We start from the raw sequence: 24,193 nt of genomic DNA, 5'->3' as shown, positions 1-24,193 counted from the left end.
GGGGAGGGGGGCGGTGATTATCACTTTATCTCTCTCTCTTCTTCAGCGAGCACATGCTCCCTATGGGGTGGGGGGGGGAGTCAATTCAAAATTTTTTCTAGTGGCTCATTTCTAGAATAGTTCATCTCTGTTGAACTATATCATTAAATAGAATTTTCCCATTAAACTGTCTCTCTCCCACACTCCCTATAGCACAAAGCTTAAAAAAAAAAAAAATAGTACAGTGATTAAGTGGTGTGCTCGGTTACCAGATCCCACATTGACTGGGTTTCAAATCCTGGCCCAAATGGCCTGAAAACCATGTACGTGCTCAAAATCCTGATGACATGGAAAAGTGGGAGAAATTGCGATATTACCATGCCCCAGGGAGTGCTTTCACTTTCCCTCCCCAGCCACTGAGCACTGAATTAAGGTATATTTTTGTTTTCTCTGAAGGAAATTGTAGTGAATGACTAAGATATCAATTCAAGTATATATATTTTTCTCCTCTTTCATTTTTCCCATCTTAAACTTCTCTGTGATAATTAAGATCAAAGAGCCTCTAGAGAGGGAATTACTTCCATGCTCGTTTGCCGACACCTGTTCAGTGCTTGCTGTGATAAGGAAAGGATATCGCAGGTTTCATAAGCACGAGTACAAACTGCCATGAATTGTTACATGAAATGAGCATTGTCTTTGTTTCGCCTACTTCTGACAGACTGGGGACAAAACAATCGTTTGGAAGCTCAGTTCATTTAGAATGATCAGTTACCCCAAGGGAGGACTTTAGACAGGCAGTTGGTGCCGAGATAGAGGGAGGGCCTGGAGGGTGGAAGAGGCCAGTACTCAGGGTTTTGCTTTACACTGAAGTCCTAGAAAACCCTGACTAACATGGTTGCAGCCCTCCATGCCAACATCTCTGAGTAACAGGATAGCCGGAATAGTGTAAAATAGTTGGGCTCTGTAATGGGGTTGCTGGAGTTCAAGCTTAGTTTTACTACTAATCAGCTCTGTGTCCTTTAGAAAGACATTTGACCTAGTAAGCCTCAAATTCTTTAAAAATGGAAATAGTAGAACCTCCCTGAATTAAATTAAAGATGCATATAAAATACTTAACCACAGTATCTAGAATATAATAAATTCAGTAAATGTTATCTTTTATCATCATTGTAATTGTTACCTTTTAAATTGCTTCCATTGACCAGACACTTCAGTACAGCTCAGTTAAACTTTGCAAATTACTTTTGAAGTTCTAGCCTTAGGATATCAAAGTTTAGAATGAAGACCACTTAAGGCTCAAACAAAAGCTCTGAGTCCCACCCAGAGCTCAGAGTCACTGGTGTTTAGGCCTAGCAATCTGGACAATTAGTGGACAACCCAAGAAAAGTATTTTCGCCACACCTGCTCTCCAGGCTGAGGTTCCTCAGTATCCTGAGGCTGAGGGAAGGAGTATCCTGGAGCCAGCAGTAGCTCGGTTAAGGCTGCTGGGTCTCACATGGCCAACTGCATGGTTCGAGTTCTTGTCCCAGTTGCTTGACAAACTGTCAGTTGTGTGGGTGTGTGTGCCCCACATCCCAAGAGGAAAATGGAAGGGAAAAGATTGCAGTGTGGTCATTCTTGTCAGGGATGCTTTCTCACTTCTTTCGCTCTCTTATTCTTACATGTTTTCATGTGCAAATCAAGAATATTTTTTTTAATTTTAAAAATTAAAAGAATCGGACCAGCAGTTGGCATAATGGCTCTGTCGCTGGACTCCCATGTAGTCGACCACAGTTCAAGTCCCGGATGCAGTGGCTTAAACTCATGCCAGGCGCGTGTTCATGTGTACCCAAGATCCCAAGAGGAGAATGGAGGAGAAGGGATTGTGGTGTGGCCATCTCCCCTGGAGGATGATTTCTTGCTTTCTGTCTCTCTGTCTTTCTGGCAAGCACACGTGCCCTGTAGCAAAAACCTCTCAAAAATTTTTTTAAAAATTAAAATGTCAGTAATAACAGATCACATTGGTAGGGTGCTTTTTCGGTTAATAAAGTGAAAAATTCATTCACACAACACTGTTTACTTTGATGCTCAGAGCCTATGAAATAGGTTACTTCCATATTTTCTTTAACAGATGAGTAACATGAGATTGGAAGGACTAAAGAACTGTCCCACAGCTGGCAAATGGCAGCACCGGCCTGATAGGGGTCTCAGAACAGGGGAGGAGACCTAGAACCAGCATCTGTAGAGGGATTTGGCATGCGCACAGACTTCCATTCTAACTATTTACTGGTTTGCTGATCTCTGATAGAACCACTCAATCTTTCTTATCTGTACAGGAGAAGTATAAGTATCCATTACATAGAATTTGGAGTAGGCTAGGGGGCCCAAGGACAGGAGAGTATGAAAATACAAAGAAAAACAGTTTCTTATGTTTTCCTAGCTGAAATATAATTTTCGATTTGGAAATATTTTGTTTTCCTCAATAAGTTTAATTTCAAAAAGAAAAGTAGATTGTTTTTATAACAGCAAGAAATAACATCATGCTTTTTACTAACTGAAAAAAGTTTGAGTAGACTTCTATAATCCTCAGCATGTGTTTCAGAGTTAATATATTTTAACATGTAGTCATGATGTGCATAATATGATGGTTTTTAATGGTCTCTTAATATTTTTTAAAAGCATTATTTAATTTTATTTGTTCTTTCTTTCTTTTTTTAAATTTGTTATATAGCACGTGTGCTCACCAGAGAGCAGAAAAATAAGAAAGCAAGCTACCAGGTCTAGGACTCAAACTGTGGCTGGCCATGTGGGAGTATAGCATCTTAACCACCACACCACCTGTTGGCCTCTGGTCTCTTAACCTTAATGAGCCCAGGAATAGAATTGCAGCCTACAAGTCTTGTTTTCTCAACCTGGCTGTCAGTCTCAGCATTGCATTGCTGCTGATTTCGAGACAGAAGAATGGTCTCACTTTAGCATATGTGTTCACTAGACAGAAAGGAAAAGGAAGAAAGTACCCTTCAATGGGCATTGTCATACCTCAGTTCCTTCTCTTCCATCTCCGCATCCCATCAGGATTTGGGGCACACACGCACATGTGCCCATTGTGATTTTCAAGGAACCAGGACTCTAACTATGCAGTTGGCCATGTGGGATATGGCTCCTTAACCAACCACTAGGCCATGGGGCTGGGCTGGGCTGGATTTTTTATTTTTTTATTTATTTTTTTTTTATAGTTAAGCCCAGAAAGCAGAATTCCCACAAATGAACAATATAAAGGCTAGGGGAATGAATGGGAAAAGCAGTCTGTTTTCCACTTCTATCTCATCACTCAGGTCAGTTCTGTGATCCTAAAATGTGTGGAGATGTTTCCCCGTCAGCAAGCTAGCAAGCAGTTCTAGAGGGGACACCAGCTGGGCATCTTTTCATCCAATTCAATTCTGACACTCTCTGTCTAGACATAGCATTAGATCTCATGGGTCGAGGGTTCTGTCCCACATGACCATTCTACCCACAACTTTAGACATATACACTCACAAGTCCAGGCCTTCAGAACTTCTGACCAATCAGCTAAAAATTGAGGTTCCCATGACCCCATCCTAGATTTTGAATAATTTGCTAGAGCAGCTCACGGAACTCAGGGAAATGCTTATTTATGGTTACTGGTTTATCATAAAGGGTGCTTTAAAGGATACAGATGAAGAGATGCATAAGGCAAGGCATTAAGAAAGAGCACAACACCCTCTAGGAACCTCAAGCTCAACTATCTGGTAGTTTCCTAAACCCTGTCCTTTTAGTTTTCTGGAGGCTTCAGTGCATAGGCATGAATGCTAATAAGCTGGGTGGGGAAACCCAGAAGGGCCTGTCTGTTCAGATTCTTGGCCTCTCTGTGCATTCCCTCCTAACTGAGGACAAAAGGCCAAATACTTATGAGCCAGGCACTGTGGACCAAAACATATATAATATGTAAACATAAATATATTATTTATATATATATATATAAAATATATGTGTATGTGTGTGTGTTTGTATACATACATACAATATATGGTCAGGAAAGTAATGATGCATTTTTGTAGAGAAAAACATAGAATAATGCGTCATTACTTTCCCAGTAATCTAATGTGTGTGTGTGTGTGTGTTTCTAAGTTTCCTTGAAGTAAAAGGAGTTAATATTAGATACAGTAAGAGTAGTAGATAAGAGTAATATTAGATACTGCAACAGTTATAACGTCCTGCCACAGGGAGCAAAACTCATCAACCAAGGGTTTTCACTCTCCTGGGGTCGGTGTCAGCAGTGACAGGCTATCCGTGATGGAGGGAGGTGGGTCAAGGGAGGAGCATTGAACATGGGAGTCAGAATGGCATTGATCACTATCATGTGAGTTCATTGCTGTATTTTATTTTATTTTATTTTTATTTGCCAGAAGGTGCCCACACCTTCTGGGAGTTGTGCAGGGGGTAAGGATGGGAGGAGGATAAAGCACCCTCCAATGTGGCCACAATCCCTTCATTTCTCCATCCTGTTGGGATTTTGAGCATGTGTACACACGTGCACCCATCCTGTTTTCAAACTGGCAGGGCCTGAATGCAAATTGTGGGGCTGTTGGGAAAGGCAGGATATATTTTGCATAGAGAAATACATCATGGGGACCAGCAGATGGCATGGTGGTTAAGGCACTGGACACTCCCACATGGCCGACCAGTGTTTAAGTCCTGAATCCGGGGGCTTGCTTTCTCACTTCCTCTCTCTCTCATTCTCACCCTCTGTCTCTCTCTGCTCAAACTAAAAAATGAATGAATAAATAAATAAAATAAAATAAAATAAATAATTATTTTTTTAAAAAGTATGTATAAAAAAAATACATCATGACTTTCCCGACAACCCAATAGGTGGTTGACCGTGTATTAACCACTTAACCACTAGGCCTTGGGGCCGACCCCTCATTGCTTCATTTTAAATGAAGTAGAGATGAGCTTGGCTCCACTGATTCCTCTAACAGTCTAAGTCTTTGGTAGATTAAAATGTCCTTAGGTACCCCTAAAATGTTTTTTATTCTCATGGAGCTGGGCTAACAGTATTAAATTAAGTATTCTCCATGTGCCTCAGTGAATACATGTTTCATAAATTACCTAATCAGCCTTATAAATCAAGTTCTACAAAGCCATAGGCTCACCAACTGTTTTAAGCCTGTCTTATCATCCGTTTTTACATGTGAGTAACTGTCGCAGTTTCTACTATCACTCCTGTCTAGTATCTGATATCATCTCCTTTTACTTCAAAGATTAGAAATACTGACTATTCAGAAATTTTTAAAAATGACCAAACTTTCCTGAACTCAGTGGACAACTTTCCAGATTACATTGTAGACTGAATATCCCTTACCGCAAATGCTTGGAGCAAGAAGTGCTTTGGATTTCAGATTTTGAAATATTTGTATATACAAGGGGACTTCAAAAAGGTTATAGAAAAGTGGAATTCAAATACGAGTTAATTTTGGTACAGAAACATTTTGAAAAGCATGCACAGGTTTTTCGTAATATGCATTTTCCATGAAATCCACAGTGAAATATATTGGGGATAGCATCTAATCTAAACATGAAATTTGTTTACATTTCATACCTTTTACACTCAACCTGAAGGTAATTTTAAACAGTATTTTTGTATTGTAGCATTTTGACTTTAATTTGTCACATGAGGTCAAGTGTGGAATTTTCTACTTGCAGTTTCATGTTGGCACTCAAACAATATGGATTTGGGAACATTTTGGATTTCAGAGTTTCAGATTAGCAGTACTCAGCCTGTAGTTCCAGTTTTTGTTTTGTTTTTCTGGGAATCTTTAACATTAAAATTACTGATGTACATGTAATTCCATTTCATAGTATTTAGAATAGCTTTTGGTTGGTCATTTATACTTCATTTGCTGTCAGAATTTCACCAACCACTAAAGATTCTTATAGCTTTAAACATTTCATTTTAGGCACCAACAGATGGTGTAATGGTTACATCATTGGACTCTCACGTAGTCGACCGTGGTTCGAGTCCCAGACCCGGCAGCTTAAACTCACGCCAGGCATGAGTGCATGAGTGACCAAAATCCCAAGAGGAAAATGGAGGAGAAGGGATTGCGATGTGTCCGTCCTCCCGGGGGGAGGAGGGGGGCGAGATTTCTTGCTTTCTGTCTCTCCAGTGAGTGCACATGCCCTATAGCAAAAATTTCTCTTTCAAACAAAACTGTTTTTCATTTTAAATTGGAGAGGTAGCATATTTATACAACTGTAACCCAGCATTAGTATTTATTTTTGCCTATAACCATGGAAAGAATAACCAAGTAAATTATTTTTGCTTTCCAGTGCCTAGCCTATTTCTTACTCAGTTTAATCACAGTATCTGTCCCTTCCTAAAATGACCCTTAAAGAAAAAGAAATGTGAAGGGAGGAGCTGAGCCAGCCTGCGCAAACACCCTTTTTGTTTGTGTGTTTTAGTTTTGCTGTAGGACGTGTGTACTCACGGAGGAGGAGGGGTGAGGCCATCACTCTTGAGATTTTAGGCACAAGTGTGCACATGCCCAGCATGATCATTGGTCCAGGACTCAAACCTCACACTCAGCCATGTGGGGTCCAGCACCTTAACCTTCACGCCACGTGCTGGCCCAACACATACCTTTTTAAAAGTGGGCATTACTCAGGTAAGTGGGAGTACTTCGCTACTTACTTCATTCAGAACTGGGTCCAAACCCACCAAGGGTGCCCCTTTTTCTCCCCTTCCTTTCTTGGGCAGTTTTTTTTTCTTGAGCAGCCTCTCCTCACATTGTGTGTTCCTTAACTAGCCAAGCAATGAAGCGAATCAGGGGAAAGAGGGGGGATGGAGAATCAGGGCTCCCCTGGATGGATGGGCAGGTCCATTTCTGAGACATCTCCCCAGAAGCTGGTAGATTCCCCACCATGGCCCACTTCATGCCACCCCAAGACACACATCATTAGGGCTATATGAGCAAAATAACCCTGGACACTGAATGATTATCCCACCTTCTTGTTTTTAAAATTAAAGATGGGGACTGATTCTGTAGAAAGCTGGATCCCTGAGGTTCTCTTACATGGAGGGCCTAAGAGTCTCATTGTAAGAAGCAGCAGCCTCTCCTCCTCATCTCTCCCATCTCCTCTGCAGCAGGGAAGTGGCAAATTCTTACCATTCTTACCACGGTAAGCAACTATGGTAAGAAACTGTTTTCTCTGGCTCTTGGTGACCATTGGGTGGAGTCAGTTCTCCAAGGTCCACTTAGAAAACCTTAAGGTCTTTTGTTTTGTAATCTCTTTGGGTAAGGTTTTATACATCATTTGAGAGATTTAGCTTTGTCCACCCTAAATCTTTAAACCCCACTGCTGCTGCAATGCAGGCTGCAGGAAGTGAGCCAGAACTGCACTCAGGGCCCAGGAGAACAATGGGAAAGAAGAAAGGTAATGTGAAGGAGAAAAGGAAAAAAAAAGAAAGCTGGATCTCATGTGGCCAATGGTTTGAATCTCCACCCTGTCGACTTGAAAAACACTCTGGGCACATATGCATGTGTGCCCCAAATCCTGACAAAATGGAGAAATGGAAGGAATAGGATTGTGGGGTAATCATGCCCCACTTGGAGGAGGGGTTATGCTCTCTCTCTTTCTCTCTCTCCTTTCTTTCTCTCTCTCTCTCTCTCTCACTCTCGTAAGTGCATGTGCCCTCTGACAAGTAAAAAATTATTTTAAATTAAAATGAAGGATGAGAAACTAAATATGATTTAGGAAATAGAGGAAATAAAGTTTGGCTGTTTCAGTTCCATATATGTTTAGGGAAGGGGTTCAGGAACTGAGGGGAGAGATAGGAACACAGCAGAGAAGGATAAGAAGAGACAGGGCTGCAAGGAGAAGCAGTGTAGAGGAAGAGTCAGAGAGGGGGTACATACAAGGAGTCTTTGGAAAGCTTGGGAATGTGTGTATTAGGAAACAAAACTATGAATCGATTTCAGTTTTTCTATACCAAAATAAACTTGTACTTTAATTTCATTTTTCCAAAAACTTTTTGAAATAGTATGTACACATGATGAACGAAAACCAACAAGTAGCCCAGAGAGGATATCAAAGAGAAGCAGATTCCGGAAGTGGAGAGCTGTGTAAGTGATAAGCACACAGGGGCTTTTGTGGAACAGCAACACGCCGTCTGGTATTTTTGGAACTTGCTACTGAGGTTTTCAGTCATAAACCATTTTGCATTTTCGTTACCTCCTGGTACAAAGAGAGAGGGGAGGGGTCGTGTCTAGCACTGGCTTTGCAAGGACAAAAGTATATTAAATGAAGTGTCAGAGCTATCTTATGTGCTCTTATCTTTCAGTAAATCAGATGTCCTCTTTGTGATCTTTCCTCCTCTCTAACAGGTAGCATACTGAACTGCATGGCTGGAAGCCACATTGCCGACTGTGGGTTTGGGTTCCTAGTCATCTTGAGACAAGCCAGGCATACACCCAAAATCCTGACCAGCTAGAAGACTTGGAGAAAGGGGACATTGTTGTGATGAGAATCTGTCGCGGGTGCTTTTTTCCTTCTCTTTCTCCCTATCTTTTCTTTTCTATATACTTGCACACACTTTCATGAATAACATTATTAAACTTGTAAAAAAAACTTTCAAATGGGGGTACCAGCAGTTAGTGTAATGGCTATGTCACTGGACTCCCATGTAGATGACCACGGACCCGGTGGCTTAAAACTCACGCTGAGTGCATGTGCGTGCATGCCTAAGATCCCGAGAAGAGAATGGAGGAGAAGGGACTGCAGCGTGGCCATCCCCCCTGGGGGATGATTTCTCGCTTTCTATCTCTCTGTCTCTCTCTGTCTGTCTGGCGAGCGCACGCACCCTATAGCAAAAACCTCTCAAAAAAAAAAAACTTTCAAATGGGTATAATAGTGTTTTCTTTATTCATCAAAAAATGTAATTTGAGGGGCCAGCAGGTGGCATGGTAGTTAAGGCTCTGGACACTCCCACGTGGCCAACTACAGTTCAGGTCCCAGACTTGGTGGCTTGCTTTCTCACTTTCTCTCTTTCTCTCTCTGTGGTCAAATTAAAATAAATAAATATATACAATTAAATAAATAATTCTTTTTTAAAAAACAAAAATGTAATTTGAGGTAGACATAAAAGCCATTTGGAAATTTAAGGTTTTTAAATAAATATAAGACATTATCCTTTCGGTATTAAAAATACCATCCACCCATACCTCAACCTCCAAAAAAGAAAACATGAGCATTTCTCTTTCTAAATATGTAAATATTTCCTTGTTCTTGCATTCACCTCCTCAAAATATGGTAGTTCATCTGGTGGGATCGTATATGTTCCTTCACCCATTTAGTATCCTGGGACATTAACATACAACATAAAATGTGGGTTTATGGGGACCAGCAGATGGCATAATGATTACATCCCTGGACTCCCATGTAGTTGACTGCAGTTTGAGTCCCAGACCCAGCAGCTTAAAACTTACACCAGGTGCATGTGCATGCGTGCTCAAAATTCCAAGAGGAGAATGGAGAAGGGATTCAGCGTGGCCATCCTCCCTGGAGCACATGCACCCTATAGCAAAAATCTCTTTTAAAAAAAAAGAGAAAAAAAGGGCCTATGGACCAGCTGGTGGTATGACTGTTAAGGTAACTGAATCCCACAGTGCCAACTCTGCAATTCAAGTCCCAGACCCGCTGCTTAAAAAGTATACTAGGTGTGCATGCACTCTCAAAATCTTGAAAGAATGGAGGTGAAGCGATTGTGGTGTTTTTTCACTTTTTCCCCTCCTTCTCTTTCTCTCTGTCTCTCTCTGGTGAGTGCACATGCCCTATAGCAAATTCTTTTTTTGAGGGCCTATGCAGGGTCTTTTTGAATAATGATACATTTAATTTTCTTTTTTTTTTTTTTTTTCAGAGATTTTCACCGTAGGGCCCGTGCGCTCGCCAGACAGACAGAGAGAGACATAGAGACAGAAAGCGAGAAATCACCCCCCAGGGGGGATGGTCACGCCGCAATCCCTTCTCCTCCATTCTCCTCTCGGGATCTTGGGCACGCACGCACACGTGCCCGGCGTGAGTTTTAAGCCACCGGGTCCGGGACACGAACCGCGGTCGACTACGTGGGAGTCCAGCGACATAGCCATTACGCTAACTGCTTGTTCCCATTTAATTTTCTTTTAAAGGAAGTTAAGTAATGACACATAGTTCTAAATAGTGAGCTGCTACTCTTTAGACTTCGTAAGGCCTTAATTTTCATTTTTCTGGAATTGAAGCACGTATATGAGCGAGAGGAGTCTCGTCATGCTGTGAATACCTTCCCCAGCCCGCCAGCTCCTCAGGATCCTGGTGCCCATGTGTGCACATGGTGCACATGTGTTTTCGAACATACCCGGGGAGCTGCACCTGTGGTCGACCATGTGGCATCCAGCCTTGCAGGACACTTGCACTGCAGCTCTGCCACAGGGCTGTGCCCATTGGCTATACTTAAGTGGTATTATATAGCCCAGATCTTCCAACCCAGGCTCATCCAAGGGCTCCCTGGACAGAAATTAGGAAGTGGGATTTTATTTCTGTCTTCTCTAGCCTCTAACTAAAATGTAACATTTCCTTCCATTTTGAAAGTAAGCATTAAAACAGAGCAGTATTGTAATAATACCTGTGCTGTTGTCTGGTCACAGATCTTTTTCACATTATAGAACAGTTTTTGCCGATATCTTTTTTTTTTTTTAATTTTTTTAAGGTTTTTGCCATAGTGAATGTGCACTCACTGGAGAAAGACAGAGAGAAACAGTTAGAGGGAGGATGGACATTCCTCAATCCCTTCTCCTCCATTCTCTTCCTAGGATTTTGGGCACACACGTACATTCACCTAGTGTGATTTTGAACCAGATCCCACATGGCCAAACACAGTTCAAATCTTCACTCTGGCAGCTTAGAACATGCCGGATAGATGTGTGTGCATGTCCAAACTCCTGTTGGGGTAGAGAAAGGGAGGAAAAAAGATTGTGGCATGACCATGCTCCATTGGGGAGCTCTGTCTTTGTATCTCTCTCTATAGCTGGTGAATACATGTGCCTTTTGGCAATAAACAATGACTACACTTCAGAATATGGCAGTTGGGCCAGCAGGTGGCATGGTGGCTAAGCTGCTGGATCCCATAGGGCCAACTCTATCATTTGAGTCCCAAACCCACTGGCTTGAAAAACATACTGGGCACATATGTGTACAACCCAAAGTCCCAAAGGAGAATGTAGGAGAGGAGATTACAGCCTGGCCATCCCCCTGAGGGATGATTTCTCACTTTCCCTCTCTCTGGTGATCACATGCACTATATGGTCAAAAAAAAAAAAAAATCTAAAGGAAAAAACCAATATGGCAGTTATTAGACCTTATACCAACCCTCTTAATTCATATGTGATACATGTATTACTCTTTAATATTTGGTAATTACATTACAAAATAACTGACCTTCTTAATAATCCTATTTTATATTATGCATTTTAAAATGTGGTTCTGAGAAGGGTCCTACCAGTCTGTCCAGATTGCCAAGGGCTCTGATGACTGTGAGTCCCTCTCCTTTCCCTCCAGGAAATACTGTGTAGAAGAAGTAAGGGTGCTACTGAGTAGGGAACATGCTTGAGAAGTTGTCGGAGAGCCCAGAGTTAAAAGGGCAGAGACTCTATTCAAAGTCTGTTTACAAAAGTTTATGACTTGGGTGTGAGTTGGCCACTCAAGCTGATAGAGCCTTGGATTGATGGTGAGCTGAGACTGCTGCGTGGACTAGGGAAAGCTCTGCTGGGCAGCAGATCCCTGATTCTAGTGTTTGAAAGGCAAGAAAGGCTCCGGGGACATGGACGTGGTCAGCTGCCTGTTCCTTCAGTGTGTCTGTGGGCCACCGCTGCCAGTGGCAGAGTCCGAGGTAGGTGCTGGGCTTTTGGAGAAGGCTGTTGGTGTGTGTATGTTTGTAGTTCTAAACATAATCACCGTCAAACCACATTCCTTGGAGGGAATCTGGGTGGTGGTTCAGAATATGTGAACTTGGCTAAAAATAGATTTAGTTTTACAGTCTCCATTAACGTTCAAATTTGTTTTACAAGAAATGTAACGCTCTGTCCAAGATTCAACGTTTGAATGTGAGCTTAAATCTGAGGCGTTTTTCTTCGTGTCCGTCCCTCTGTACTTAGGTACTAAAATGAACATTTCAGTTTTATATATTCTGTTAAGTAATTTTTGCAGTTTCTAAAACATTTGGTATCTTTTTATTTTCCTTTTTTTGTTTGTTTTTCTTTTGAGAAAGAGATATTTACTACAGAGCACGTGCACTCACCGGAGAGACAGAAAGTGAGAAATCACCCCCCGGGGGAATGACCACGCTGCAATCCCTTCTCCTCTCGGGATCTTGGGCATGCAGGCACATGTGCCCCATGGGAGTTTTAAACCACTGGGTCTGGGACTTGAACCACATCAACTATGTGGGAGTCCAGCAACATAACCATTATGACATCTGCTGGTCCCACAACCGGTATCTTTTAGTGAGGACGTTCCCCCATTTTAGATGTTCCATGAAACTGTTAAATACTGAAAATAGAGTTAGAATTGGTTTTTACCCGTGCTTCCCTGCACGGGAACAGTAGCTGATACTGAGACAGGGTGTGTTCGGGAATTCCTGTCACCCGCCGCATAATGGCCTGCTCAGAGCACACCTTTACCCAGCCTCCACTTTCTGGAGTATTTGCTTATTTTTAACATAGGAGAGAAAAAGCAGGCTGCATGTTGCATAAGAAAAAAATTTAAAAAATCAGAAAAACTTTAAAAAACGAAAACTGCACATTTTATTTGTGAGCAGCTAAATTACGCCTTACTGTGATGTTAGCATGCTTTTCTTGCTAAACCTTTTTATCATAGGGTGATAATATAAATGGGCTTATTTTCACTGTGTGCTTATGTTGTCCATGCCATTTGGTTTGGTGATTGATTTAAGCCATCTATAGAATCTGTTTTTCATATGTAAATGTTTTCATTTTGCTCATATTTTCCTGTGGTGTTATTGGGGAAGAAACGCTTCCTCTACCTTCTTAGGTTCAGTTCTTGGGGACATATGAATTAAACAAAAACAGATTAGCAGGAGAAAATAAAGATGTTTGTGTGTGTGTGTGTGTAGAAAAATGCAGCTCAGGAGGTGGTTAGAATTTGAGATTTATACAAATCATAATGGGAGAGGGGAAAGGAAGAGAACTTATGTGACAATAAATGACTTTTAGGAAATATAATTGGACACTTAGGAAAACCGATGAGAGCTGTCGTCATTTTGTGACAATATCTGTGTAAGTGTCGATTCTCCTCTTCCTTGGTTGCAAGAAACTCCCAGAGGATTTATGATAGTTGTGTTTCTTTGGGAGGCTCTGCTTTTATTTATTCTTTTATTTTTTTTTAATATTTTAATTAACTTTATTTATTTATTATTTTATTTTCATTTGACCAGAGAGAGACAGAGTGGGAAGGCAAGCTGCCAGGTCTGGGACTCAAGCCGCGGTTAGCCATGTGGGAGTCCAACACCCTCAACCACCACGCCACCTGCTGGCCCCTGGAGGCTCTGCTTTTAGACACATGACAGAGTTCAGGGAAAAAAAGAGCCTATTCTCAAATGCCTTTATTTCATGGTAGTTATTGTGCCACAGTGGTGCATTCCAGACTCCTTCATTGGTGACTTGAACTAAAGTTAGTGTCATAGTGTCCAGGCAGTAAAACTGATAGGCAGCAGGGTGGGCAGAGATTGCTGAGACCCCATTGGGGTCTTTTCTGTAGAGCAGAGGTGACAGTGGCATTGTGGGGAAATGGAACAGAAATGACAAGGCCCACTTTTAGTGTCTGTGTTGCCACCAGTTGTCTGTGTGGCCCTGGGCAAATCACTTTGCTTCCGTAGGTCTCAGTGGAGCATCTAAAAGCCCTTCCTGCTTTCTCTGCTCTGTATCCCATTTTTCACGGTAGCTAATCTTAGTGGATGTGGTAATAGAGCGTCCTAGACAGCGTGAGGCCTGCATTTCCCATCTGTGTGTCTTCCCAGGCCACGTCCGTTTAGCTTTCTTCAGGCCCAGCTAGTCTTGGTGGGGCTGGGCTGACCCAGGACACGTCCTTAGCTCTGCTGGCTTCCTCAGCACCTGCTGCCTGCCCAACACCATGTCCTGCCTTCTCAGGTTACCCTAGCTGTCCTCCCTGTGCCCATGGCCTGACAACCTTTCTGTTTGTTGTTGTTCGTGGGAGAGGTTTAGTTTTTGCTAAGGGTGCATGCATTGACCTTAGAGAGAGAGTACCCCCCAGGGGGGATGCCACACCACAATCTCTTCTCTTGGGATTTTGGGTATATATGCACATGGGCCTACTGTGTTTTTCTTTTTCTTTCCCTCTTTTTTTTTAAGGTCCATGTACTCGCTAGAGAGAGACAAAGAGGAAAAGTGAGAAATCACCCACTAGAGGGGATGGCCATGCTGCAGTCCCTTCTCCATTCTTTCTTGGGATTTTTGGGTGCTCACACATGTGCCCAGCATGATTTTTAAGCATCCAGGTCCAGGACTTGAACAGCGGTCAGCCATGTGAGAGTCCAGCACTTTAACCACCATGCCACCTGCTGGCTCCACCTGGGGTGTTTTTCATGCCGCTGGGTCAGGGACTCCAGCTGCTCAGTCAGCCATATGCGAGCCAACTGCCTTGACTACCATGCCACGGACTGGCTTGTCTTTTTATTATTATTATTTTTTTTATTTTTTAATTTTATTCATTTCATAAATGAGAGAGAAAGAGAGAGAGGGATAGCATCCCCCCCCCCACACACACACACACACACAAAGTCCCAGTGCTGTGATCCACCCCTCGCCAGTCCAGATCATAGGCACACTCTGGCCTGGAGTGCCCTGTGGGACCTTCCCTGTGTGGGCCTGCCTTGCACAGCACTGCGTTTTTTTTACCACTGTGCCTCCGCCTGGTCACTGTTTTAATTTGAAGTGAGGAATAGGGAGGAAAGTACAGGTACCCAGGCGCAGTGCTGGTGAGTACTGCTGGCTCTCCTCCCGCAGGTCTCTGGAACAGGCCTCCTCTCTGGCCAGACTTTGAGGTTAGGAGGTGGGTTGAACTCTGGAGCGATTACTCAGCACAGCGTTTTGAGAGTGTCTAGCTGATAAGGATGATTGTACTAGTATCTTATTCCATCCTTCCAAGGAACTAGTATTCGCCAGTGGACAGCTGCAGAGCCAGATCATAGAAGTAATTTTCCTGAAATGAAGCGACTTGCATGAGGCTGTAAAACTAACTCCTAGCCCAGATATAGTGACCCACACAGAAGTCCGCATAATTCCAAACCCGTGTTTTCTAGAAGGTTAATTGATTTGTCCAAGCTCACATAGCTAGTCAGGAGCCTCCATATTTGCTGGCTCTGTATCAGACTATGCAACCAACTATGGCTTGGACGTATTCAGAAACCAAGTGTAAAGCAATGCACCAGTAGAAAAAGTCTAAACAAGCAAACAAAAAAAAAACAGTGCAGGACCCGCTCTGTGGAGTAGTGGTGACGTGCTGCCCAAAAGATGCTGGATACACATGGAGTGTCGAGGGTTTGGTCCCCCAGTTAACCCATACATGCTGGACGTTCATGCCTAAGGTCCTGGCTGACTGGGACAGACTCGGTGGACTGTTGTTATGAAACTTGAGGGTGATTGTACTTTTCTCTATGAAGAAAGAAAAACTTTTTGGGGCCAACAGGTAGCATGGTGGTTAAGGCACTGGACTCCCACAAGGCTGACCACTGTTTGAGTCCTGGACCTGGTAACTTGAAGCTCATGCTGGGCATGTGTACTGTGTGTCCAAAAATCCCAAGAGGAAAATGGGAGAGAAGAGATTGCAGCCTGGCCATCCCCTCTTGGGGGGTGATTTCTCACTTTCCTTTGCTCTTGTCTCTCAACGGCAAGCACATATGCCCTATGGCAAAAATCCAAAAAATTAATTAACTAATTAATTAAATATTTAAATAAAATAAGTGCTTATTTTAAGAAGAAACTTTTTAAATGCAGTATAACAGGGGTCAGCTGGTGGTGTAGTGGTTAGGGCACTGGACTCCTATATGGCTGGCCATGGTTTGAATCCCAGGCTTGAAACTCATGGGCACTTGTACATGCGTGCCCAAAATTCCAAGAGGTGAATGGAGGAGAAGGGATTGCAGTGTGGCCATCTCCTGGGGGGGGGGAGGGGGGTAGTTTCTCACTTTTCTTCTCTCTCTCTCTCTCTCTCTCTCTCTGTCTCTCCAGCAATCCCTATAACAAAAAAAAAAAAAAAAAAAACCTCTCTGAAAAAAAATGTAGTATAACATTTTTTACATTGAATTAGGTATTATAAGTACTCTAGAGGTGAGTTAAGTACAAAGAAGGTAGGTATCATCTTTTAATAACCTGTACTCTGTGGAAATACAAGGTGCAGAAAAAATGCGATAGGTTCCATACAAATACTGTGTACCATTTTACTAAGGGGCTCGAGACGCCTTGGACTTTGGTGTCTGTTGTGGGGGTCAGGGCTGGAACTAATTCACTGTAGATTCCAAGGAACAGTTGTATTTGAAAACTCAGAAGAGGTTGCCACATTTAGGATCATAAAATTTTGAGTGTAGAATTGTCCAGTCTGATGTCTGAGATTCAGAAAGGTTAGTTGTGCCTTATGCAAGTTCACACAGATAGTTAGGAGTCTGATCTAGTTTTTTCAAGTCCTAGTTTAGACTCAGTCCCATCAGACTACTTCCCAGAGGCTGCCAGCATAGGCGAGAGGTCCTGCAGCCCTGGACTTGCTCTTCTTAAAGCACCCTGCATTTCTGTGGAGGGCAGGTTATTGAACGATGATACCTCTGAGCAGTGATCCACAGGACTACCTGTCATTTCTCACACTGGCAGACCTGCTTTCCCTCCATGCAGTCATTCCGTGTAGTTTGAGGGACTCCTGCCATAGTTACAAGTCCATTTTAGAGCCAGCCCGTGGCACAGTGGTTAAGGCAGTTGGATCCCAACTCAGCTGTTCAATTCATCAAACATGGGTATTTAAATTATGTTTTTAATTCAGCCTGGAATGAAAATTTGATATGGTTATATTAGTCCATGTTTTAGTTGTGTCTTCACCTTTCTTTCCATAAATAATTTTTGAGTAAACAAGTTAATCAAGAAAACCTTGAGTCACGGCTACGGAGAGTGGGAGGGAGGGAGTACATACTTGCTTTTTAATAACTTCCTGGATATGTGAGCTTACCTGCCTTGTTCGCGTTTGAAAAGGTTGTTACTGATGACCCGTGGAGGCGAGGCTCATCACAGGATGAAGAAAGGACAGAGGCCCAGAGAATCACCAGGAGGAGGTGGGGTTCTGGGAGACGCTCCAGGCCTCGGCCGCTCTCGGACTATGGCCAGCTGGCCAGCCGAAGCTTGTCTATTCCTGAAGACTCCATTGCTATCGACCCCCGGGATGAGGACTGTGTGGATGGAGACCACCAGGCCAGCATGACCACAGGCCCTGCAGGCCAGGACACTATCCCAGGCTGCCCTAGAGCAGGCCGGAGAAGACGCCCCATTTCCGTGATAGGAGGGGTCAGCTTCTATGGGAACAACCAGACAGAGGAGATAGAGAATCTTCTCACCCAAGTAAGACCTGGTGTGCTCTCCCAAAGCCCAGGAGACCCCAGCTTCCTGGCCTTTGTCCTCCTGCTGCAAACTAAAACAGGATGCTGTTTCTCTTTTCCTCTCTCCTCCTTGAGGATGACATCATCTACTCACAGCCTTTTCTTCCTGACTTTGAAAGCATGCCTGAATTTGCTCTAACCGCCTGATCTGTGGGTGCCTGTTACTAATCTCCTTCCTTTCCTGGGCTCTCAAATAATATGTAAAACCAGTTTGCTGTTTGTTTCTTCATAACCTGAGATTTTTAACCAAGGAAGGCAGCAGAACAGAAGTAGTGAGTTTCTTGATAAAAGTAATTTTTGAAAAAGAAAAGGTGACATTGTTAAAATGTAAAGAAGAAACTGAAGAAGGAATTCTTTTTTTTTTCTTGAAGATAAGGAAGTAATTTTTTCCTACCATTTTCTTACTCTCTACTTTGGAACTGCAACTTTGCAACTGGTTTGACAATGGACTAAACACCTAGTCTTTGTTCCTTAATATAACTTTTGTAACAGGACACGTATTTTTCTAGTTCTCAGTGGATCCTCTGAGAATACTATACTAATCATTTCACCACAGACCCTTTCTTGGAGGAGTATTTGCTTACTTGGCAAGGCTAAAACTCCAACCATGGTCAAATGTTCACACAACAGTATGTGAACAAGGTATAGGCCCAATTTCATTTTTGCAGCCTGTTAGTAAATAACCTATACATTTATCTTCAAAGGGAAATTCTCTATTAGTGTTAGATGGTGAGTTTCCATTCACCCCGTGAGCACAAGTTTGCCTTAGAGAATGGACATTCTCTTTAAGCACAACGCCTTATTTGTAGCAAGCTCTCAAAAACTCTTTAAAGTGAATTGAATTGACATCTTCGGTTAAAAACAAATTGAGCACCACAAAAATCTTTAAGAACGTTTTAAGATGCTCCACATGCTAGATGATTCTGAACTAACTCAAGTTTTCATCCGTTTTAACTCCAGTCAGTGGAGTGCAGATCTGGAGCACTTCTTTATTATTTTACTAATACTTCACAGCATCAAAAAGGAGTGTAGTAAAATAATTTTCTGCACTGTAATCTGATCTAGGGAATTGGATGGAGAAATTCGAAGTGAACTAAAGAAGGCATGGACCAATTCGATTTTTGATGCATAGTTTTAGGGATCATTAATATAGGAAATCAGAAGGCAGTGCTACAGAGGCCTGGATAAATATGTGGAAAACCAACTCTTATTTTTATTTTATTATTATTCTTCCCAACTCCTTTGTTTTTTTCTTTTCTTTTCTTTTTTTTTTAATTTAAGCTCAACTGTCATATAAGCTTAGGTTGCTTTCAGATCCACAGAGCCTTGTCTAGGGCCTGCAAGTGGGAGGCCCTGCAAGAGGTTCTGCAGGGATGAGCAAAACGAGGCCAAACAAATGCACAAGGACTACAATCTGGCATCCTGGCTGGGCCTTTAGGCCCTGTCCTTGCTTCCTCCAGAGGCTGCTCCTGGGAAGTCGTCTTAACTTTCTGACCCTGCCTCTGTGGGAAAACAACACTACTTCCTCAATTTACCTTTCCTACTCTCAGATGCTTTGCTTTTACTCAGTATACTTACCAGCATGTCACTGATAAGTCAGATGGAATGTGATGCTGTGAGGCAGGCGCTTAAAAACTTTAAAGAGTTGCCACGGAGCCTCGGTGCAGCCTGCAGCTCTTGGCAGGATCTGGAGAGCCCACTTCACACATGTGAGTGGCTTTGAGGTGAGAAAGCTGTGCGGGTGTGCTGCTTGCAGGAGCTGCGACTTCCTGGCACCAACTCACGGCTTTTTACTTTCCTTTCATAGCCGGCAGCCAGGCCGCCTGTGCCTGCTCACCAGGTGCCACCCTACAAAGCCGTGTCGGCCCGGCTCCGGCCCTTCACGTTTTCTCAGAGCACCCCCATCGGGCTGGACCACGTGGGACGCCGGCGGCAGATGCGAGCATCCAACAGTGAGTCAGAGGCTTCCCCTTCCCCTCATTGCGGTGACCATTGTCTGACTGTTCACAGTTGGCCGAGGTGCCCAGGTGATCCTGACCTTTGTGCCCCTCTTTGACCCAAGGTGTTGTTTGCCTGGGAATGAGGAAAGCTCACTTGGGGGCAGCAGGTTCCCTCAGCTGTTGGGGTGAGCACCCTGCCCACCATGTGAGCCATTCTTGAGTTTGAGAAGTTTGCTCCTTTTGTGGTGTCTGCTACTGAGTACTTGCTGGTGGCGAGCCCAGTCAGAATGGAGTCCCAGAGCCAGACTGATGGCCGGCAAGAACACACTGTGGGTTCATTCCCCAGTGGACATGTACGCATTGAGCATGCACCATGATCCTGGCTGGCTGGGAAGGCTAGGTCTTGGGGTTGGGCCATGGTATGAGACCCTGTTGATCGTTCTTATTTTTCTCTCTGTGTATCTGTCTCTTGTGCTCATGAAAGACACAAGTAAACTAAAATAAAACAATTCCAACCTAGAAATCTGAGACCAAAGTGTGAGCAGGCCTGGTTGCTTATGAGGGCTGGAAGGCAGACTGTTTCCAGCCTCTCTGCTAGCTCTGGTGTCCTCTGGTAGATGGAATATCTTTCTCCCTGCTGTCATGTTCACATGACATTCTCCGTGTGCATATCTGCCTCTGTATTCAGATTGTCCCTTTCTATAAGGACAGCAGTCTTACTACATCTGGGCCCACCCTACGGCTTCATATTAACTCAGGCATCTACAAAGACTGTAAAAATAAGGTCATGTTCATGGACATAGGAAGTTAAGACTTCATCATCTTTTTAAAGGGATATAGTTCAACTAAAAACATGTACCATGACTATAAACATATACAACATGTACATGTATGGTCAAATATTTGAAAAGAATAAGTAAAATGAAAATAAAGTGGTAGGGATGTAGAGATTGTCTCCTCGAAGCCCACACACATACACAAACAGCCTGTTTCATGCTTTGTGTAATACTGTTTTGTTTCTGTTCAAAAAAAATTTTGTTTTAATTTGTCAGAGTGCAGGCATACTCAGTACAGAAACAGAGGTGTGTGTATGTGGTGGTGGGGGTGGGTGTTGAGTGAGAAAGCACCACCCATAGGGCATGGTTGCGCTGCAGTCCCTTCTCCATTTCTCTCCTTTTGGGATTTTGGGTATGCCAAAATCACACATGTCTAGTGTGATTTTCCAAGCCTCAGGATCTAGAACTTGAACTGTGTAGTTGGCCATGTGGGATTGACCACCTTAACCACCATATCACTGGTTAGTCCTTGTTTTAAATTTTTTTAATGAATTTTTAATTAATTAATTAATTTTAAATGGCCGGAGGATATGTGCACTTGCCTGAGAGAGGAATAGGTCACACTATAATCCCTTCTCCTCCATTTCTTCATGTTTTTTGGGATCTAGGGCACATATGCACACGTACCCAATGCGTTTTTCAAAAGCTGCCAAGGCTGGGATCCAGACTGCTTAGTTGGTCACGTGGGATCCATTTCTCTTAACCACTAGGCCGTGGGACCATCCCTAGGATTATTCTGTTGAAAAGCAATAAAAACTGAGTCTGGCTGGGCCAGCTAGTGGCATGGTAGCTAAGGCACCTGGATCCCACATGACCAACTACGTGGTTCAAGTCCTGGATCCAGAAAATTGAGAGATACACTGGCCGTGTGTGCATACTTATCTATAGGATACCTAGAGGATAACGGAGAAGGGATTGCGGGTGGCCATCCCCTGGGAGTGCGTTGCACTCACTTTCCTTCTCTCTGTCTTTTAATCTGACTCTTTCCAACACTAGCGATTTAAAAACAACAAGTTTAGGTCTTGCTAGTTTAAGTAAAAGGGATGTATTGCAAGGGTGTCAGGTGTAAAAGGAACCATAAGAAGGCATAAAGTGCAAAACTGGCCTGGGCCATCTCTGGGCCATCTTAGTCAAGCCCAGCCTATCCTACTGCCATTCGCCTGAGAGTCAAGAGTTCCAGGATGGAGGTTTCACTTCTTCAAGCCCAGGCGACATGCCTGGTGGCACTGCCATGGGGAAGAAGATTGGGTGCCTCCAGAGACCACTTGCTTTCTGAATTCAGAGGCAAGTGCAAGGGAAGGTCTTTCTCCCAAAGGAAATAAATGCAGGTGGCATTAGAAACAGGAATAGATTCTGGACAGATCCCTGCACACATTCATTCCTTCACTGTTGCATGCTTACCATGTAGCAGGTGATGGCAGCAAACAAAACAAAGTCCTTCAATCATTTACATTCTAGTGACAGGATGAGAGCTTAACAAGTAAGCGTCTAATCGGGCAAGTCATGCTAAAAGATAAAGTAAAGCAGCACAGAGGGCATTCATTTGCAAGGAATCTTGTCTGCACGTGATGCACCCATTTCACGTGTAACTGAACCCTCCTCCTTTCCTAGAGGCAACAGTCCAGAGGCTCATTGTTCACAGCAAATATCTCCAAGTCCAAGACCTCTGAGTAATAACTGTGCCTTCTCCAGAGAGGTCGTAAATAACTGGTTCTTCTCCAGGTCTGTCATAATGCCTTTAAAGTATTTATAACCTGAGGTGAATTTAAGGAACACTCCCTCACATAATGGGAAGGAGGTAGGAGAGAAACAGGAAATAAGTAAAACCATAAGCACATATCCTTCTCCTGCCCTGGTTGTAGGGATATGTTGGGTCGTGCTCATCCAGTTCACAGTGCATGCCGCACTGGCCTCTCCCAGCTCCTTCCCGGCTGGGGTTCCCTGCCCGGTGAGGTGGTCCACATCTTCACTCTGTAGGTTTCTAAGCTGCTAGTGTCCTCCTTGCTTGGTGGAGTTGCCATCGTCTGCTTTCTTCCTCTCTGGTAGTCAAAACTCAGATCATCTAAAAAATAAAGTGTCATCAACTATAAGTTAGGTAGGAGAGTGTCTTCAAAAAGTGCATGGAAAATGTGTATTATGAAGAAATTATGCATAACTTCAAAAAGAAAACAATTTGCACCAAAAATAAACCTGTACTTTAATTTCATTTTCTAAAATTGCCAGAGGGTGCCTGCATTTGCCAGAGAGATACAGAGAAAAGAAGAAGGCACCCTCCCTCCCAAGTAGGCTGTAGACACACATGCACATGCACTGGGTGTATTTTTTTCAACCACCAGGACCAAGGTTTGAACCAGAGTTAGCCATGTGGGATCCAGCTCTCTTAACCCTAGGCTATAGGACTGGCTGTTAAATTTCATTTTTCCTATGAGCTTTTTGAAGTACCCTTGTACTATTTTATAAGCATACATATGTCTATAGGGCCAGCCAGGGACATACTACTTAAGGCGGCTTGGTCTCACATAGACAACTGCATGGTTCAAGTCCTAGAGCCCGTGACTTGAAAAACATGCTGGGCACATGTGGATGTGTGCCTCAAATCCTGAGAAAAGAATGGAGGAGAGGGACTGTGGTATGGTCAGCCCCACTGGGAAGTGCTTTCCCTCTTTCCTTATCCCTTCTCTCTCTCTCCGGTGACAGTACACATCCTATAGTTAATTTTTAAAATACTATATATATATAAAGGTTTGGGAAAGTCATGACGTATTTTTACATAGGAAAATACATCATGATTTTCCCGGCAACTTAATAAACACACACACACACGCACATGTATACACACACATACACACACGCGTATATATCTTTAAAAATCTATTCATTTAATTCTTCCATGAGAAACAGAGAGACAGGCGGTAGGGTCTTCACACTGATCCACTTCCAGCCTCAGCTAGTCTCAGATCACGGGCGCACATGTACCTGACCTCCTCAGAGAGATGTCAGATACACACTCAGGACCTTCCCACATGGGTCAGCCTGACAGAGCTTCCCATTTTACCCCTGCACCGCCATCTGGTTCCCTCCCCCATACTGTTTTTATCTTTTGGAATACAGCAGAGAATAAAGCATCACAAAAGTTTATATTCCTGCATTTAAGCAGATTCTAAAAGTCAATAAATAGGATTATCTGAGGCACCAGTGACGGCTGTGAAGAAAATGCACAGGTGTGATGTGGCGGAGAGTAAGTGGGAGCAGAAGGCATCTCTCCCAGAAGGTGACCCTGGAGTGGAGACTTGACGGATGAGCAGGAGGCAGTAATTCCAAGAGGCAGGAGGGGTCTCCGTGGAAGGAACATCAAATGGCCAAGGACAGGCTGGAACTCAGTGCTTCTGTGGCTCAGCAAAGAGGCCACAGTGCCTGGAGCTTAGGACACAAGGGACAGAGAGGACATTGCAGGCCCAGACGGGGGTGAGGCTAGACAGGGCGTGCCAGGTCCTGGGGCTGGGACTATTCTGAGGGAAATGGGCAGCTGTTGCCCACAGGAGAATGATATGTTCTTATGTATGCTTTAGAGAGGAAGGGCAGAAGAAGGAAGACTGGTTTGGAGGCTGTTGTATTAGTCCAGTGAAGAAAGAGTGGTGGCTTTGACCACAAAAGCCATCCATCCGTGTTTTCCTTGGGTGCTCCTTTTCCCAGTGCATGAGGCGGCTGCAGTGGCCACCCCTGACTCTAGTTCA

The 24,193-nt window shown here is 43.4% G+C and overlaps 1 protein-coding gene across 1 annotated transcript in view; it reads left to right on the top strand.

The window, feature by feature from the left end:
- Positions 1 to 24,193, top strand: part of SPATA13 (spermatogenesis associated 13) — a 169,627-nt gene that overhangs the window by 89,067 nt on the left and 56,367 nt on the right. The window contains 2 exon segments of the mRNA XM_006159529.3: positions 17,283 to 17,645; positions 19,491 to 19,635. Of these exon segments, the coding sequence (XP_006159591.1) occupies positions 17,283 to 17,645; positions 19,491 to 19,635 (508 nt within the window).

The sequence above is a fragment of the Tupaia chinensis genome, unplaced genomic scaffold (genome assembly GCF_000334495.1).
Source record: "Tupaia chinensis unplaced genomic scaffold, TupChi_1.0 Scaffold000634_1, whole genome shotgun sequence".
Classification (NCBI taxonomy): domain Eukaryota; kingdom Metazoa; phylum Chordata; class Mammalia; order Scandentia; family Tupaiidae; genus Tupaia; species Tupaia belangeri.
The sequence above is the reverse complement of the archived record's forward strand: the minus strand, read 5'-3'. Positions and strand labels throughout refer to the sequence as shown.